This window comes from Canis aureus, chromosome 5 (genome assembly GCF_053574225.1).
Source record: "Canis aureus isolate CA01 chromosome 5, VMU_Caureus_v.1.0, whole genome shotgun sequence".
Taxonomy (NCBI): domain Eukaryota; kingdom Metazoa; phylum Chordata; class Mammalia; order Carnivora; family Canidae; genus Canis; species Canis aureus.
Window position 1 is genome coordinate 79881579 of NC_135615.1, and position 16657 is coordinate 79898235.

The 16657-nt window shown below is 43.1% G+C and overlaps 1 protein-coding gene and 1 long non-coding RNA gene across 2 annotated transcripts in view; one reads left to right on the top strand and one right to left on the bottom strand.

The window, feature by feature from the left end:
- Positions 1-769: 769 nt before the first annotated feature.
- The window catches only part of MICOS10 (mitochondrial contact site and cristae organizing system subunit 10), a 34174-nt gene continuing 18286 nt past the window's right edge, over positions 770-16657 (bottom strand). The window contains exons 2-4 of the mRNA XM_077899376.1: positions 4827-4874; positions 3512-3621; positions 770-1020 (exon numbers count right to left, since the gene is read on the bottom strand). Coding sequence (XP_077755502.1) covers positions 1006-1020; positions 3512-3621; positions 4827-4874 — 173 coding nt within the window. The 3' untranslated portion in view covers positions 770-1005. The remainder of the gene's footprint in view (positions 1021-3511; positions 3622-4826; positions 4875-16657) is intronic.
- LOC144314811 (uncharacterized) lies at positions 2005-13156 on the top strand. The gene is made up of 3 exons (XR_013380664.1): positions 2005-2193; positions 7927-8080; positions 12524-13156. It is a non-coding gene; the product is annotated as an uncharacterized LOC144314811 (long non-coding RNA).

Consider the following 16657-nt stretch of genomic DNA (forward strand, 5'->3'; position numbering starts at 1 on the left):
ACGGTGCCTGGCTCACACAAGCTGCTCAGTCCACATGTACAGGATAAAGTGGGGTCAAGCTCTGCCCATCTTCTTTTTATTGTAAAGACAGAAACACAGTAGGAAAGCCTGAGCTCCCTCTGGGTTTCTGTACATTTTCAGAAGAAATGGCTGTGATATTACTTGTGAGTCCAGCCTCCTGGGTTCCAGTGAAACCAAAGGGATGAACTCAGGGAGGGGCATGACAAGTGGCCCCTCCGTCCACAACCTTCAGCTGCTGTGTGAAGGTAAAATTGACCCTACCAGGCAGACATGCCACCAGCTGTCCCCACCCCCTGGGGCAAAGCCCCCTGCACTGAAGCCTGGACTGTGTCCAGCCCCATGAAGCAGCAGGAAACCGTGACATGGATGGAGTGAGCCACCGCCATCGCCGCTCGGGTGTGCACCCTTCTGTATGGCCACCATCCGCCCGCGAGCGGCAGCCACAGCCGACGGGCCGCGACATGCGGGTCTCACAGAGCTGCTGCAGCAAGACAAGGCTCCTCGAGATGTCTGTCATCATCAGCAGACAAGGCAGCGGCCACCTCCAAGCACCAACTAAATGGGTGGAGGCAGTTTTGAACACAACCCGGCAGGGGACCAGGGGCGGGTGGTGGAAAGGGTGCACACCAGCTGTGGTTTCGGGAAGGCTCTGTGCGAGGCAGGGACCAGGAGGTTACAGCTGCTGGCAGTTCAAATACAGCCGTCCTTAGGCTCAAAGACCAAAGGCAAAGAAACGCAGGCAATGCACTGGGCTGCCTATTTTTAATTTATTTCCTTTAAGACCACCTCCTTGCGATTTCCAGAGAGAAAATACAAAACAAGAAACAGACTTCGTTTCAAATACATAAACAGTGTGCTGGAGTTTAAAGCATTACTGATAACATTGTTACAGAAGAATGTCAGCTTACTCCAGGGCACTTCAGTATTCCTGAGGAATAAACATGGTTTCTCTTTTCCTCCCACTGGGATGTTCTCAGGTGTAAGTCACTGCTCCTGCTCCTGGAAAGTAAGGACACTCTGATTACAAGTGTGCAGACAGCATTTTGACACCATTGCTGACCTAAGGGATCGAATGGCCCCAAACCTTAACACCTTGTTTGCTTTACAACAAGACGACTGTAAACACCCCTCCCAGGGCCTCAAGAGTGGCTCCCTAAACCTGAGGGGAGGACAGAGGGAGAGGACCAGAGCAGGACTAAATAGTCAGTATCCGGACAACTGTTCCTAAAACTCATCAAAGGGCCGCACCACAGGTGAGCGGACACAGCACGGCTCTGCAATCACACAGCCAACTACTGATGGGACCTTGTGCAACTTCCTTAACCTCGGGAAGACTGTGTTTCCTCATCTGCTGAAAGAGGGAAAAGTAGAACCTCTCCCACTAACCTACTGGGAGGGAGGTCTTGAGAAAGAACAGAAGGCAAGGCACCTAGGAGGGCCTCGCAAAGGCACAGCAGGCACTCAACAGACAACTACCATAAAATGACTACCTTGAAACAGCCCTGTGCTGTGCTCTTCTCTTCAGAGAATGGAGGATGAGCACACAGGGGCACAGACTCAAGTCCAGGTAAGGTTACAAGGCCATTTTGAAGCAGTACATACAAGGCTGTTAAAAAGGAACAGTGTTTTCCACAGTAGCTCCCAGCCATGAAATGTATGATATGCATATAATCACCCCTGAGCCATCATCCATGACAACTCAGTTTGAAACAATTAAAACATTCTGAACAAAGAAAAGACCTGAAGCTCCGCTCCTGTCCTTTCTGTTCTCTCCCCAATCCAGCTGTCGTGCCAAAAAAAAAAAGGGTCCGGGAGCGGTGGAAACTGCCTGTCGTCGGCTGCGGTGCCAGGCAGCTGCGCCTCTTCTCACACTGTCCCTATGATGACCCCACCCGGGCGCTGGCGCAGCGATGGCTCACTAACACGGAGGGCGGCCAGGCCTCCTGGCCAGACAACTGCCCCCTGCTCCAGTTCTATCTCTGAGCACACGTAGGCTGGTGGCTCGGCCGGCAGTTGGCGACCTGAGCAGGTTCTATGACAGAGGCTACTGAGCTGCGGTGGGTCCTGTCGGTGGAAATTTGGTGACCCTTCTGGCTACAGCTCTTGACCAGAACTGGGACAATCCATTGTACCACATCTTCCAACTCCACTTGTTATTATGGTGCAACAACGGTAAGTCAATCACCCTTTCTGGGCTAGCCTCACTACCACCAACATTCTTATTGGTATAGCACTTCACAGCTTAAAAACATTTTCACAACAAATTCTCACAGCAACCACGTAGGCAGGAATTATTACTTTCGTTTTACAGACAGGAGACAGAAACTCAGAAGTAAAAACTCAAGATCACATAGGAAGCAAGTGGTGGGTGGCCCAGGACTCAAACCCCAGACTCCCGGCTTCGGGGCCCTTCCCACCAGCTCCCTGCTGCTGCCCAGATCAAAGCAACTAACTCTAGCTCAAGGGTGACCCAGAAAGGAGATGGTTTTACACATCCAGGCAACAGGATGCTCTTCACTGAAGCTGGTGTTGCTACGAAGAGTAGGCCTTAGTAAACCCAAGGCCTCAAGCACATCTAATAGGATATATAGTTTACTTCACTCATTCATTTCATATTTATTTGAGTGTCTACTTTGTTCCAGGCCCTGGGGATACAAAAATGAATACCACCCTGTCCTTGAGCACTTGGCCTCCCATGATCCTTTCCCCCAAAACCCACAGTAATCAATCATCTAACGTAAGGCAATGGGGAGAACCTCAGCAGATGTGCTACCTTCTCCCTGCGGAGGTGCGTGCTACAAGTTTTCATCTTGTCCACATTATTAAAAATCCATCTGTACACAAGAACTTACAGTCAAGAACCCACCCTCCTCAATAAAAAGCGGAATAATGTTGAGTCCCAGCTGTCTTTAGGTTTAGCCTGAGCATGTGTGAGCTGTTGACAGGGCACTCAGATCTTGAACATAAATGCTACTTACAGATATTTAAGACAAATCTACTGTACGGTGATGATAAACACCCAGGCAGGTTCATCAGTTCCACTCGCTAACATAAAAGTGTATAAGTGAATGCACAGGTACATCTCAAAGTACAGTGGGAGGGAAGGACTTCAGGCACCATATCGGTGTTAACATCTCTAAAGGTCAAAGAGCAATTAGGAGCTTAGTGGTACTATGATCACACACCTAATTTATTAATTATATGTGCTCTGAAGAATTCTTCAAGGACTCTGGAGAAATTCTTTGCTTTTAACAGAAAGAGAAATATTGAGATGCCTGGGTGGCTCCGTGGTTAAGCAACTGCCTTCAGCTCAGGGCATGATCCTCAAGTCCCAGGATCGAGTCCCACATCAGGCTCCTTGCATGGAGCCTGCTTCTTCCTCTGCCTGTGTCTCTGTCTCTCTGTCTCTGTGTCTCTCGTGAATAAATAAAATCTTAAAAAAAAAAAAAAAAAAGAAAGAAAGAAAGAGAAATATCAATTCTGTACGTACTTTGACATATTTTCCATGTAGAAGATATGGAGCCTGGAAATCATGCTGACAGTTGGAGTAGGCCATTCCCAATCCCATGCCAGAACCAAAGGCTAATGGCCACATTCTTCCTAGTGAGCAGAAAAAGGAAAATCCCAATAGGGAACCATTAAGAGAAGATAAAGCTTTTTCTGTGGCTTAAATCCATTTGCTTAGAGTTCAAAAAATATTCAACATGCATCCTATTGATGACTACAAGACGCCATACATTTTTATCGATATTTAATCAACAGCTAAAAACCAGAAAAGGGAGCCTATTAGTGAGTTTACTAATTTAGCAAATATTTACCAAGTACCTATGCTGCTAGGTTCAAGGTCTTAACAAGTGGTGCAGGACAGCCCGGATGGCTCAGCGGTTTAGGGCCGCCCTCAGCCCAAGGAGCGATCCTGGAGACCCGGGATCGAGTCCCACGTCAGGCTCCCTGCGTGGAGCCTGTTTCTCCCTCTGCCTGTGTCTCTGCCTCTCTGTGTCTCTCATGAGTAAATAAATAAAATCTAAAAAAAAAAAAAAAGTGGTGCAATATGAAAACAGTGGACATGGTTGAACCTTTGAATTTTTCTTTATCTATTCTAATCATTTGCTTATTCTAACTAATTTCTTATCAGAAATACCACCTTTCAGTAAGGTGCTTGAATTTTAAATGGAACCATGTGAACTTTGATTGCGGTAAGCCATAAGGCTTATTTATGCCAATACTATAAATGACTGTTTTGTATCAGCACTGTGAATTAATTATGACTCTCTAATGTATTCCCCACTCATTCTTCACAGAAAGGGGTCAAAGTGACCCCTCTGGCTTCTGTTCAATAGCCAAACCTTCAGAAGTTCTTCCACAGAGTGAAATGGATATTGTCTGCCCCTTGCTTAGGAGAATTTCTGGCCAAAAAGCATGTGTATTTCTGGTCCACTTGTTTTTATGACCAGCAGGACTCTCATTTTCAAGTTCCTTTAGAAAAGATTATAATTAATTAGAAATATTTGTGCATGCAGATTTGGCCAAATGACTCACTGGCATAAAGTACAGGCTTTTCGGATGATATCATATTGAAGTTATCAGGCACCCTGACTCAACGCCCAGGGGAACTCTGGAGGTGCCCAACCCATTCTGACCTCTTCAGAGTCCACATTCTCTGCCTAGCACCTTTGACAGTGGCCTACCTAACCCCATAAATGGATGGGTGGCAACCACAAAGCTGTGTCCTCCAGAAGTGTGCCTGTTATGTATGTATGCACACTAGAACATTATGCTGAAAAGGCAGTAAAAGTCACACTTACTTTTAAAGAAGGTAAGTGAGAAAACAAGTCCTAATCCAAAACCAGTACCTACAAAGAGGGAGGAAAAACATGTTAAGTCTTATAATAGTAATTTAACAAAAGTAAAATGAACATTTCATAAATATGAACATCTGTAAAACAAATTGTTTCTTAAATAATTTGGTACTGAATTGATTTTCTCATTTCTAACCTTCTTATCACAGAGGCTTTATAGATGCCTTGGGTCCTTCTGCCTATAATAGAGGATAGAAACTTTATTCCCAATTCTGTCTAGACAAGTCTGGCAGGGTAGGGGAATGAGCCAAGAGACAGTTCTTGAGTAGACGCTCTCTGCTCCACTTACAAATAGCGTCTGGCTTCTTGGGCTCTCCTAGCCATCTTCCTTAGGGGTGCCAGAGACAGAACATTAGATAAACAATGCCGACTGGAAGCTCCCCTTGTCATTTTAGCATTTTGAGTGATGGCTACTTTTTGAGGAATAGGGAAAGGAGTGATCCAGAACATTCCCAAAGGCTGTCGCATGTCAGACACAAGTCAGAGTAACCAGACAGAGGGAAAGAATTTCCTCAAAAGCCCCAAATGTGGAGATCAATTCCCTTCCCTTGTTTACACTCATACTGCATTTTCAACCACTATCGGTCAAAATAAAAGAACAAATGCAAGCGTATTATAATTGTCTGGCAGAAAAAAAATTTAAATACCTAATTTCAGTCAAACATCACAGGAACTGGAACACCTGGGTGGCTCAGTGGTTGAGCGTCTGCCTTTGGCTCAGGTCGTGATCCCAGGGTCCTGGGATCAAGTCCTACATCAGGATTCCAGAGGGAGCCTGCTTTTCCCTCTGCCTATGTCTCTGCCTCTCTGTGTCTCCCATGAATAAATAAAATCTAAAACAAACAAACAAACAAAAAAAAAAAAAAACAAAAAACAAACAAACAAACAAACAAAAAAACACCTCACAGGAATCTAAGCTTGTGGAGGAAAAAGACTAGATCCCTATTTTTACCAGTATTTCTCAAACTTTGGTCATCCTAGTGCTGCCATCACAATTTTTGCTAAATCTACACCACCTTCACAATTCATCATTTTTTTTTCTTTAAAAGATTTTATTTATTTATTCATGAGAATACACAGAGGGGGGGAGGGGCAGAGACACAGGCAGAGGGAGAAGCAGGTTCCATGCAGGGAGCCCGACATGGGACTCGATCCCAGGTCTCCAGGATCACATCCTGGGCTGAAGGCGGCGCTAAACCGCTGAGCCACCAGGACTGCCCCATCTTTTTCTTTAAAAAAAGAAAAAGAAAAAGAAAATCAATGCACGTATTTAAATAAATGAATTTGGCTTGAACTTAAATAACATTGGTGTAATTATAGCTTTGAGTGCTAGTTATATCTTTTTCATAAGATGTGTTAAGATGAATGTAAAACCATTAAAAGATTTTTTTTTTGTCTATGGTACCATTTTAGGGCAAAAAAATAAATCACCCCTGGTACTGTAGCGATCAATACATGTCCCAAACTTTGAGGTAAACTCATTTTTCCATTATTGAAAAAATAAGTTATATATATCAAGGAAACACACCAAGATCTGATTATGTATTTTTTCTCCAGACTTGACCATTGCTTTCAGACCTCAGAGTATTGAGGCTCTTTATATAAAGCATCTACTCCAGAGTCCAACTGAGCCCCCAACCAATCTCTTGATAATTAAGCACCACCAAAAAATTCCAATTCTCACTTTGCCTTAATAGTTTTCCAATTTGTGCTGTTGGAATTCCAAGAGCTTCTTCCCAGTCTAACCATGACTGTAGGCTACTGCAGTATAAACATTCAAAGTACTCCCCGGTCAACCAGCCTAACCTCTGCTCCAAACACAGAACTTCAGCACAAGTAAGCAAGCCAAGTCACATAATCATGCAATCACCAAGCTGATGGTGGCCTGAAGAAAGTATTTATGCAACTTACTCAGAATGATTTCTGATCATTCTCTCCTGACACGTATATGGGGCCATGGTGTATGTTTCTTTCCTATGACTGAATGCTATACAAATATGAATTTTAATTAAAAATCATTACTTTGCCCTGTCCAAAGACCCTGCATTAGGTTTAGTGCCCAACTTTGAAATGCAGTATCTGAAAATCACTAAGGTCACCCTGATTTCTGTATAATTTATAATCTGGTGGAAAACTAGTCAGTTTACAGACCACAATAGTTAACTCTGTTCAAAGCTAACATCATCTGAAGGAAAAGGAACATTTTTGGTATTTCCCATGAGTACCCACCATTCTCTCCCCTTCCCACCCCCAAATTCTCTGTCAAACCAAATGACAACCTGATACAGGATTATCCCTTATTTTTTCCGATGCAGAAAATACTTTGCTCAGGGATACTCTGTTTAGTTAGGGGTATAACAGTGAACGGGGCCAAGGTCTGCCAGACTCCAAAGCCACTCTACCCACTATGTCTTGACACTGGCCCTACAATTTCAACCCCGAAACAATCACTATCCTCCCAAGGGAAAATTGGAGTGTCAAGATTTCTACTGCCAGTGAAGATAGAGCCAAAAACCAAACTGTGCTTCCCACGCAACAGCCCAGAACGCTCGGCAACCAGGGCAGTAACAAGTCTGCACAAGGCCAAAAGGGCTTGTTCAGATTCATTCCCAAACTAATCCTACTGCACACGTCACAGACACAAGTCCACCTGGTAGGTGAGATTCCAGAGCTTTAGAGAAATGCGAGCTATCACGATTGATACTCCTTGGTGAGAGAGAATCTGCTGTTCTCCGGTTTATAAAATGGCACCGGGTTCAATTTCAAAGCAACATGCCTCACCCCCTTGCAGCTGGAAGATGAGTAAGACAGTAAATTGGTACTAGAAAATGAGGTAAAGGATTTGGACTGGCTTACAGATTTCAAACCAGGCAATGGGATGGGGAGGTAGGCCAGTAAAAACATAATGGCTTACAATCAGAGCTTTTGGTCTTCTCCATCTGGAAGGCAATTTTTTGGCAAACAAATCAAAAGCCCAAAAGGAAAATATTTCAGCATTTTTCTTGTCCCTCTGACTCCATGCCTGTCTCTCCTATTTTTCCCCAAGGAAAGAAAGCTCTCTGATGCTCAACTTTTCCAAGTAGTAGACCAAGAATGATGGTAACCCACTGCTACCAGCATCGCTCACCACGGAGATGAGAAATGCTTCAACATCACTCAATACAGAACAAGAAATCTTTACCCTAGACACTTAAGCTCAGGTATATACCCCAACCACCTGGTTCTGCTCCCAGCAAAGGCAGCTATCTGCAAGTCTGAGATCCAAATCCTAGGTCAGACTAACCAATAGATGGAGTGTGCTCTGTGGTGTTCAACTGGGCTACTACCTCTTCAATTCTGAAGAGTGATCCCCCCCCCAACATCTTTTCTATATTTTTAAGACACAAAATAACAAGACTGTCCTCTTCAGAAGAATAGAATATGGAAACTGATTTTTCAATGCCAATGTTTTACTTAAACTTAGCTATCTCGGTTATTTGAGAGATTAGCAACCTGGAGCCACTGATGAGTTTCACAGGCTCAAGTTCTCACATGCTGGATTTGTTTTAAAAGGCAACATGCTGCCTCAAAGAAAGTCCCACCTGATCTGGGGACACCCACTCTGCAGCTGTTTCCACTAAAGATTGGCACCTCTAGGCCACGTTTAAACTTTGTAACAATAAAACATGAAAGGTTTGTCTTACAATAAAAACAAACCAACATGGAAAAGAGAAGAGTTTTCTCCGCCTTTGGCCACTTTTTTGTGTTGTTGCATGACAAGCTCTCTTAGAGGAAAAAAGCCAAAGGAAAAAGTACAAAGCATTTTTCACCTTCCCTGGAAGCAAATATTTAACTATGAATAAAGTTTATATAACTTTGCCTTCCCCCTACTCAAGCCTGTTCTTTTGCTCCATGCTGTCTGGAATGACAAATAACCCTACAGGAAAGAAATGCCTGATTATAGGTACACATCTTCCTCATGGCAAAGTCCAGTTATGAGGGGAAGGAGGGGGGCAAGGCCAAAAAGGAAAAAAAAAAGAGGAGCCTTATGGAATTGACATTAGGCAAGGAGCCCATGCTCCGAAACCATTTCTTTTGGAGAGGAAAAAGAATTGGCACAAATTCTTTCAAAAAGAAATTACTCCAAATCAATCTAACCCTGCACTTCCCTGCAAGCTTAGTGCCCAAAAGGACATCATAAAGCTGGCTAGCAGAGAAACAGATTTTTAGGAAGGAGCAATCCCTTAACAGTTCATCTGATACTATTTTTTTTATTTTTTTAATAATAAATTTATTTTTTATTGGTGTTCAATTTACCAACACAGAATAACACCCAGTGCTCATCCCGTCAAGTGCCCCTCTCAGTGCCTGTCACCCATTCACCCCCCGCCCTCCTCCCCTTCTACCACCCCTAGTTCGTTTCCCAGAGTTAGGAGTCTTTATGTTCTGTCTCCCTTTCTGATATTTCCCACACATTTCTTCTCCCTTCCCTTATATTCCCTTTCACTATTATTTATATTCCCCAAATGAATGAGAACATGTAATGCTTGTCCTTCTCCAATTGACTTACTTCACTCAGCATAATACCCTCCAGTTCCATCCACGTTGAAGCAAATGGTGGGTATTTGTCATTTCTAATGGCTGGGTAATATTCCATTGTATACATAAACCACATCTTCTTTACATCTGATACTATTTTAATAACAAAACAAGAAAGAACTCACTCCCACTAATGACATGTAAAATACATATAAAATATTGCCATATCTTATGCCCAACTGGATTTTGTAACAAATTTAAAAGAAAAACAACCCAAAGCAGTACACCCATGTGTGCCTTAAGCTTTATTCTATGTAAGAAAGGGGAGGAAATAAATACATGTTGATGGCCATTATTGTGACATGTGGACAATTTCTAGTTCCAACTGTATTTAGAAAAAAATCTTTGCTCTTGCCATACCACCTATCATAAAGCTTTATTTCGCTGCAAATCATTAAGAAGCAAGCATAATCAGCAAAAATTAACAAGCAGGCTACATAATCTGATTGCAGTCTTGGGATGTGAGCCCCTACACAGAACAAGTTGGAGCAGTACATGCTCCTGAGGAACCGACTTTGTAAAAGCTGCACTTGCCAATGGACTTCCAGGCAAGGAGGAGGGACTCATTGTTTGCAGAGACAGAGAAAAAAAAAATCCTCATAAAGTCACTTAGAAAACATTTCTATGAAAGATCACAGGGGGGAAAAAAGACCATGGGCCCATTTTATTTATCAATAAGTTATTACAATAACTAAACTCACTCCAGCTTATATTTAACGTCTTACTATTTTTTTATTTTTTCACTTTTATTTATTTATTTTTTAAAAGATTTTATTTCTTCATGAGAGACACAGAGAGAGGCAGGGAGAGAGGTAGAGGGAGAAGCAGGCACCATGCAAGGAGCCCGATGCGTAACTCGACCCCGGGACTCCGGGATCACACCCTGAGCCAAAAGCAGATGCTCAACCCCTGAGCCACCCGAGCATGCCTAGGTTTTTTATTTTAATTCCAGTATGTTAACAGCATACTAACACTATTGGCTTCAGGTGCACAATATAGTGATTCAACAATTCTCTACATTAGTACTCATCATGAGAAGTGGACTCACATGTCACACTTTAAATAAAGCTCCTATATTCATAAGCCTAAATCACAGTAATCAATGCTAAAATGTGATCTGTATCTAAAAATTAAGTGAAAATTACACAGCAACTCCATCGTAATTTCTATACCTTAGATCAAAATGTATGAGCAAAAATTTAAGTACCACAGCAATGGGCAGTTTTGTGAATATGAGAAGCTTCAGGAATTCCAAGCAAGTTTTTCAGATCCCTAGAAGCCATGTGCCAAGCAACTTTATCCTTAAATGTCGAAAAGAAAAGATAAAGGTCCCAGGACACCTGGGTGGCTCAGTGGTTAAGCGGCTGCCTTCAGCTCAGGGCGTGATCCTAGAGTCCCAGGATCGAGTCCCACATCAGGCTCCCTGCATGGAGCCACCTTCTCCCTCTGCCTATGTCTCTCTCTCTCTCTCTCTCTCTCTATCGCTCATGAATAAATAAATAAAATTTTAAAAAGAAAAGATAAAGGTTCCAAAGCAAGGAGGGCTTTAGTCTCCTGAGTGGCCTGGCAAGAGAACTGGTGCCATCACAAGACGAGCCCACGTCAGCCACTGTTGGGCAGCTAGCTCTCTGACCTCATGTTCATTATCTAACACCACCTGGCCTCAATCTGCTCGGCCATAGAGTAAAAACAATCTCACAGGGTTACTGTAGCAGGAAAATGGAAGGTATCTTGGCAGTGTCTGGAACAAAATTCAACAAGTGGTAGGTAAGCTGTTACTTCTCTAATGAAACTCAAAATAGGTCAAAAGTGTCATGTAATAGTTAATCCTCTATTAAAATACAACCCACTGGCTTGCCTAGGATCACACTGTGGGTGGAAAGTCACAATTCCCCCCACCGCCAACTCTGCATAGGTATCAGCAATTTTTTATAGGAACACCTCCGGTTTTGACACACATTTTTTTAAAAATCAAGGATTCCTTCAGACTCATGACTAACTAGAACATTTTGCTTAAAATATGATAAAGATTTTCCTAGAGCTATCTGGTGTTTCATATTTATGCTTTGAATGTGGATTAATATCAAACTGATCTATTTATAACGGGCATGCTTTCCTGTTCAATCATGTTTCGATCAATGCTATTAAAATCATCAAATGCATTTGTTATGACAGAACAAATAAGAATGTGCTTTTATAGAGACATACCCTTGGGACTGAGTTTAGTGAGAATTACATTTCCAAGAAACATTCCTGATTTATGAAAGATGCTCAGGGCCCAATTTATGAGGGGAAAAAAAGTTTTAAGTCCGCTCCAAACTGTGTTACTTAATGCTCTGAGGCAAAGACAGATTGTCCCAGGTGTCCATGTGTAAACGCCAAGTCATGTGAGTTAACCAGGAAAAGTGTGCCGGACCAGAGACCCAGAGATGGTAAATTCAGACTCTCAAAAGTCAACACTGCTGCAGGGTATATAGGAAACAGACTAAGAAGGTGGCTGTTTTACAAGACCTCCACCTTCCTGTGGCTCTCCGGACTAGACGGAGGCTGGAACATCTGTAGGAATTTCTCGAGTGGACGTCAATTCCCGGGATTCTGATCAGAACAAGCAAAGCAGTCAGCTGAAAGTAGTAAAGATAGGGAAGGTAAATGTGGAAGTCATTACTGGTGTGCTCTGCTTCAAGAAAGGCCCAACTCACTAAAAGGGTCCTTTTAAATGACTGCGTGTAGCACATGATCCAACTTACAGAATTCTGACAGCCATTCAACTTTTCAAGAATGCATAAAAGAAGAAACAGGTTTGGTACACATTTTCCTAACATAGAATTAGTTAATAAATTCACATGTGGGCATAGCATGCAGGAAAATGAAAAAAGGCTCTGAAGACCGAGGGAGACTGAAAAGAGGGAGACTGAAAAATACACACAATTACTAAGTTTCAATAAACACAGTAAAAGACGCAATGCATTACATTGATTTGAGGGGAGGGTGTTTGGAGGAACTAACATTTATAGAGTGTCCGGCACTGTATTATGTTTCTAAATATTATTTCATTTGACCCACAGAAGCACCTTGTAAGATGTACTATGATCCTGTCTTCCAGAAGAGGAAACAGTTCAGTGGAACTGACTTACCCAAGTACACACAACTAAAAAATGTAGAATCTGAACCCAGGCTGTCTGACTCCAAAGTCATGGCTCTTTCCTATACAAAGGGGTAAACTTCATGGAGAGTTGAGCAGAGCAGCAAGGGCAACTGGTCTAATGTTACATATTAATACCAAGCATTTTCTACGCTTGTAGCAGGTAGTTTATGACTATGTTACTCTTCAGTCACTCAAGAAAATAATAGAAACCACAGGAGTTTGACTTTTCAGGAGCGGTAACAAAAACCTGAAATTACTCAGAATCAATGAGAAAGAGTCAACAACTCAAGCTGGGAAGTACTTCCCTCTGTGCACCGGCTGTAGAGCAAATGACTCCAAATGGGCTGAGAGCTGATAAAATGGATCTAATTTCATCCAAACTGCTCAAAAGGGTGTCTTCTAGCGAGTTCCTTCCCTTCCAACACTCCCAATCCCTCTAGCCCATCCCCATTCATACAGTAACTGGATTCTCATCTTTGGGAAAGGAAATAGAGAAATCAGGGATTCAGGATACCCAAAATGTACATCATTATAGCAGTTATGTTGTTACCTACTCCTGATCCGAATGAAAAATTCAGTGGCGAAACAAGAACCAATAATTTCTTTTCTTTACACATTTACTTGAGCTACACTTATTAGCATTTATGAAGTAGAAGGCAAAGGTGTTTATTCTTTGGAGGTGGGAATTGTTACTCAGTGGTCTATTTCAAGTGATAAGGTTGTGTGGACTTGGGGGTAAGACAGGTTAAACGTGAATGAGAAGACCGGTTAGGTAACTTATTAGTTGTGTCTCAGTCCTTGGGCAGATGATAGAACGCTCCCAGCATCTGTTCATATGGAAATCAGGAATACTAAGAGCTCCTGCCCCAGACTAGGGACCAGTGAGGGTGACACAGCAGAATATGTGTAAAGAGTCTGAAGAACTGTGCATTGCGCATAGTAACTGTGATCCCCTTCTCCCAACCAGCCAAACCATCCTGGTGGGTCAGAGGAAGGATGGGGGAGAGGCTGGTAAGATTTGTTTCAAGAACAAATCAAAAGTTCAAATATTTACTGAGTGCTGTAGGGCAAGGCTACAGGGGTTCAACAAAGGTCAGAAATGAATAAGACAGAGCCTCTTCTCTGGGGAGCCTGTGATCGGGGAAGGATAACAAGTCAGGGACCCAGGAAACTGACTGGGACAGTCTTCTGCTGGTCCAGAGAGAACAGGTAAGAGGAACACACTTAGCTGGGAAGATTTTTTAAAATACTAATGAGGGAGGTCATTTGAGTTGTCTTAAAAGTAGACTTTGAACAGCCCTAGTTTGTGAGGAAGGGCACATGGCTCCATCCAAGGCTCACGGGGAAATTTGGGGGACTGGTGGGGGAAGGGAGGCAGTCTGCCTGAAGCTTGAGGTGTGTCCTAGAGAGGAGGTAAGGCTAGAGAGGGATTCAGCCCATTCTGAAGGCCCTAAAAACATGATGGCACTGAATCTAGTAGGCAAGAGGCTGCCCTAAAGAGTTTTTAAAAATATGACTGAAGCTGTGCTTTAGTAAGATTCATCTAACTAAGGTGTGTAGGATCACTTGGAAAGGAAGAGACATTTTGCTGGCAAAATTTACAGGACTTAACAACTGATTAAATGTGTGTATGTGGATCTGGGGTTTGGGGGCTGCAGCAGGGCAGGCTGTCAAAGAAAATGCTGAGAACTTCTATCTGGATAACTAGAAAAACATTGGTGCTATTTATAACATTCATCAAATAACCTTTTAATACCACAGTCCCTTAATCTAAAATATAACTGGGTTTATAAAACTGTAACATCTGAGGCACCTGGGTGGCTCTGTCTGTTAATCATCTGCCTTTGGCTCAGGTCCTGGTCCCCTAGAGTCCTGGGATTGAGCCCCATGTCGGGCTCTCTGCTCAGTAGGGAGCCTGCTTCCTCCACTTCCTTCCTGCTTTCTCCCCTTCTTCCTCTCCCTCTGCTGTTCCCCCTGCTTGTGCTCCCTGTCAAATAAAGTCTTAAAAAAAAAAAAAAAAAAAAAACCCTGCATCATCCAGGGGCACCAACTCTCAGTTGAGTGTTGAACTCTTGATTTCGGCTCAGGTCATGATCTTGGGGTCATGGGATTGAGCCCCATTCCGGGCTCCGGGCTCAGCTTGGAGTCTGCTTGTCCCTCTCCCTCGGCTCCTCACCTCCTCCCCAACTCAGGGTCAATCTGTCTAAAATAAGTAAATAAAATCCTTTAAAAAGGGGAACATGTACAATGTTTTCAGGAACACCACACAACATTTACTTGAAACACATTCACTAAACGCTTATGCTTCAGTATCCCATTATCTCATTTAATCCTCACCATTAAACTTCTTTTATTAGCTCCATCTTACAGGCCAAGAAACTGAGACTCAGAAAGGTTAAGTAACTTCCCCCAGGTCACACATCTGGGATTTGAACCCAGGCAGCCTGATTCCAGAGACCTGGTCCTTGATAGTCCGCTCACAGATACACAAAGCTATTATGATAATTGACTACCTAAAGTAAACTAAAACCTTCCCAAATTTGTCCTGACCAATACTATGTTGTGAGCATTTCCTTAATCACACAAGCTGAGTACCTACTGTGTGCCAGGTGCTATGGTAGGCCCTGCAATCGCTAGGTTCACTGTCCAGTGCTGGAGCCAACTGATCATCAGAGACTCCAAGGGCAAGGTACAACGATGGGAACAGGATGCATGAAAAGCACTGAGAAGGATGCCCAAACCATTCTGGAGGGTTAGAGAAGGGGCAAGGGAAATGCTCCCAGGAGTTCCACGTTGCCACATTATCCAGCGTGAGGGAGACAGAGCATGAGTTTTTCAGGCCACACTAAGGACTCCGACCTCTGTTGTAAGCAGCAGGGAAGCAATAAAGGGAATTAAGAAGGGAAACAATATATCTGATGAGCACTTGACAAATGGGGGCAGATGTGAAGAGACTCCCATCAGAGATGGGGGTACTGCAAGGCAAGAGCCATCACAGTAGCTCAAGTGGGAGGCAGGTCCAGACCGCAGACTCTCCTCTGTCCATCTACTGAAAAATGTCCTCTTACATACTGTAGTCTCTCAACAGCCCTGCCTCAGCCTCTCTTGTTATTCCCTGCTAGGCAGCACCGACAGGGACAGTATGAGGGACGGTATTTGAGGTGAGCAGCACAGGTTCCACGTGACTCTGGCAGGGGATGGGAAGTGCTGAGCAGTGGGAGTGACCACACTCAGTGATGATTCTTAGATGATGGATCCTTAAGACATAGTCATGGAGGCACGTGGGTGGCTCAGTGGTTGAGCACCTGCCTTCAGCTCAGGTTGTAATCCCAGTATCCTGGGATCAAGTCCCACATCGGGCCCCCCCACAGGGAGCTTGCTTCTCCCTCTGCCTATGCCTCTGCCTCTCTCTCTGTGGGTCTCTCATGAATAAATAAAATCTTAGAAAAAAAAAAAAAAGACAGTCATGGACAAAGGTATAAAGAGATAAAAGGGGCTCAAATATTTGAAGAATATACCAATGGTTTTGAATTTCAGGTATCGTTGGTACAAATGGGAATATCCCAAATCAGCATTTGCAAAGGTATTGGAAGGGTTCACCTGAATTTCAGGGCCTTATATGAGTAAGCAACATTTTTTTCTGCTATTCAAATCTGACTCTAATAAGGGGCCCAAGCCTAGGCAACAGCACCCAGCTGACTTTATATTCCAGTGGTACTGTACTATCTTTCTTATAGGCATCATTATTGACAAAGCCCCATAAATAAACTTCTCCAAGTCACTGGACTTGCATATGTAAAGAAACCAAGAATTCAATTTTCATAAACTGAGTAAAGAAAAAAGTCTTCTAACACAGAAGTTATGAGCTGAAATAAAATGAATTTCAGGTTGTAGCGGGAACAAGAAAAATAAGCTGTGATTTTTTGAGGGTCACGGCCAATATTTTCTGGGAATTCGTAAGATTGGTAGCATATATTCTAATGTCAACAATATATGACTACAGCAGCAATATACTGTATTTATGCTTCTAATCAGAATGGGATATTTATGAGCT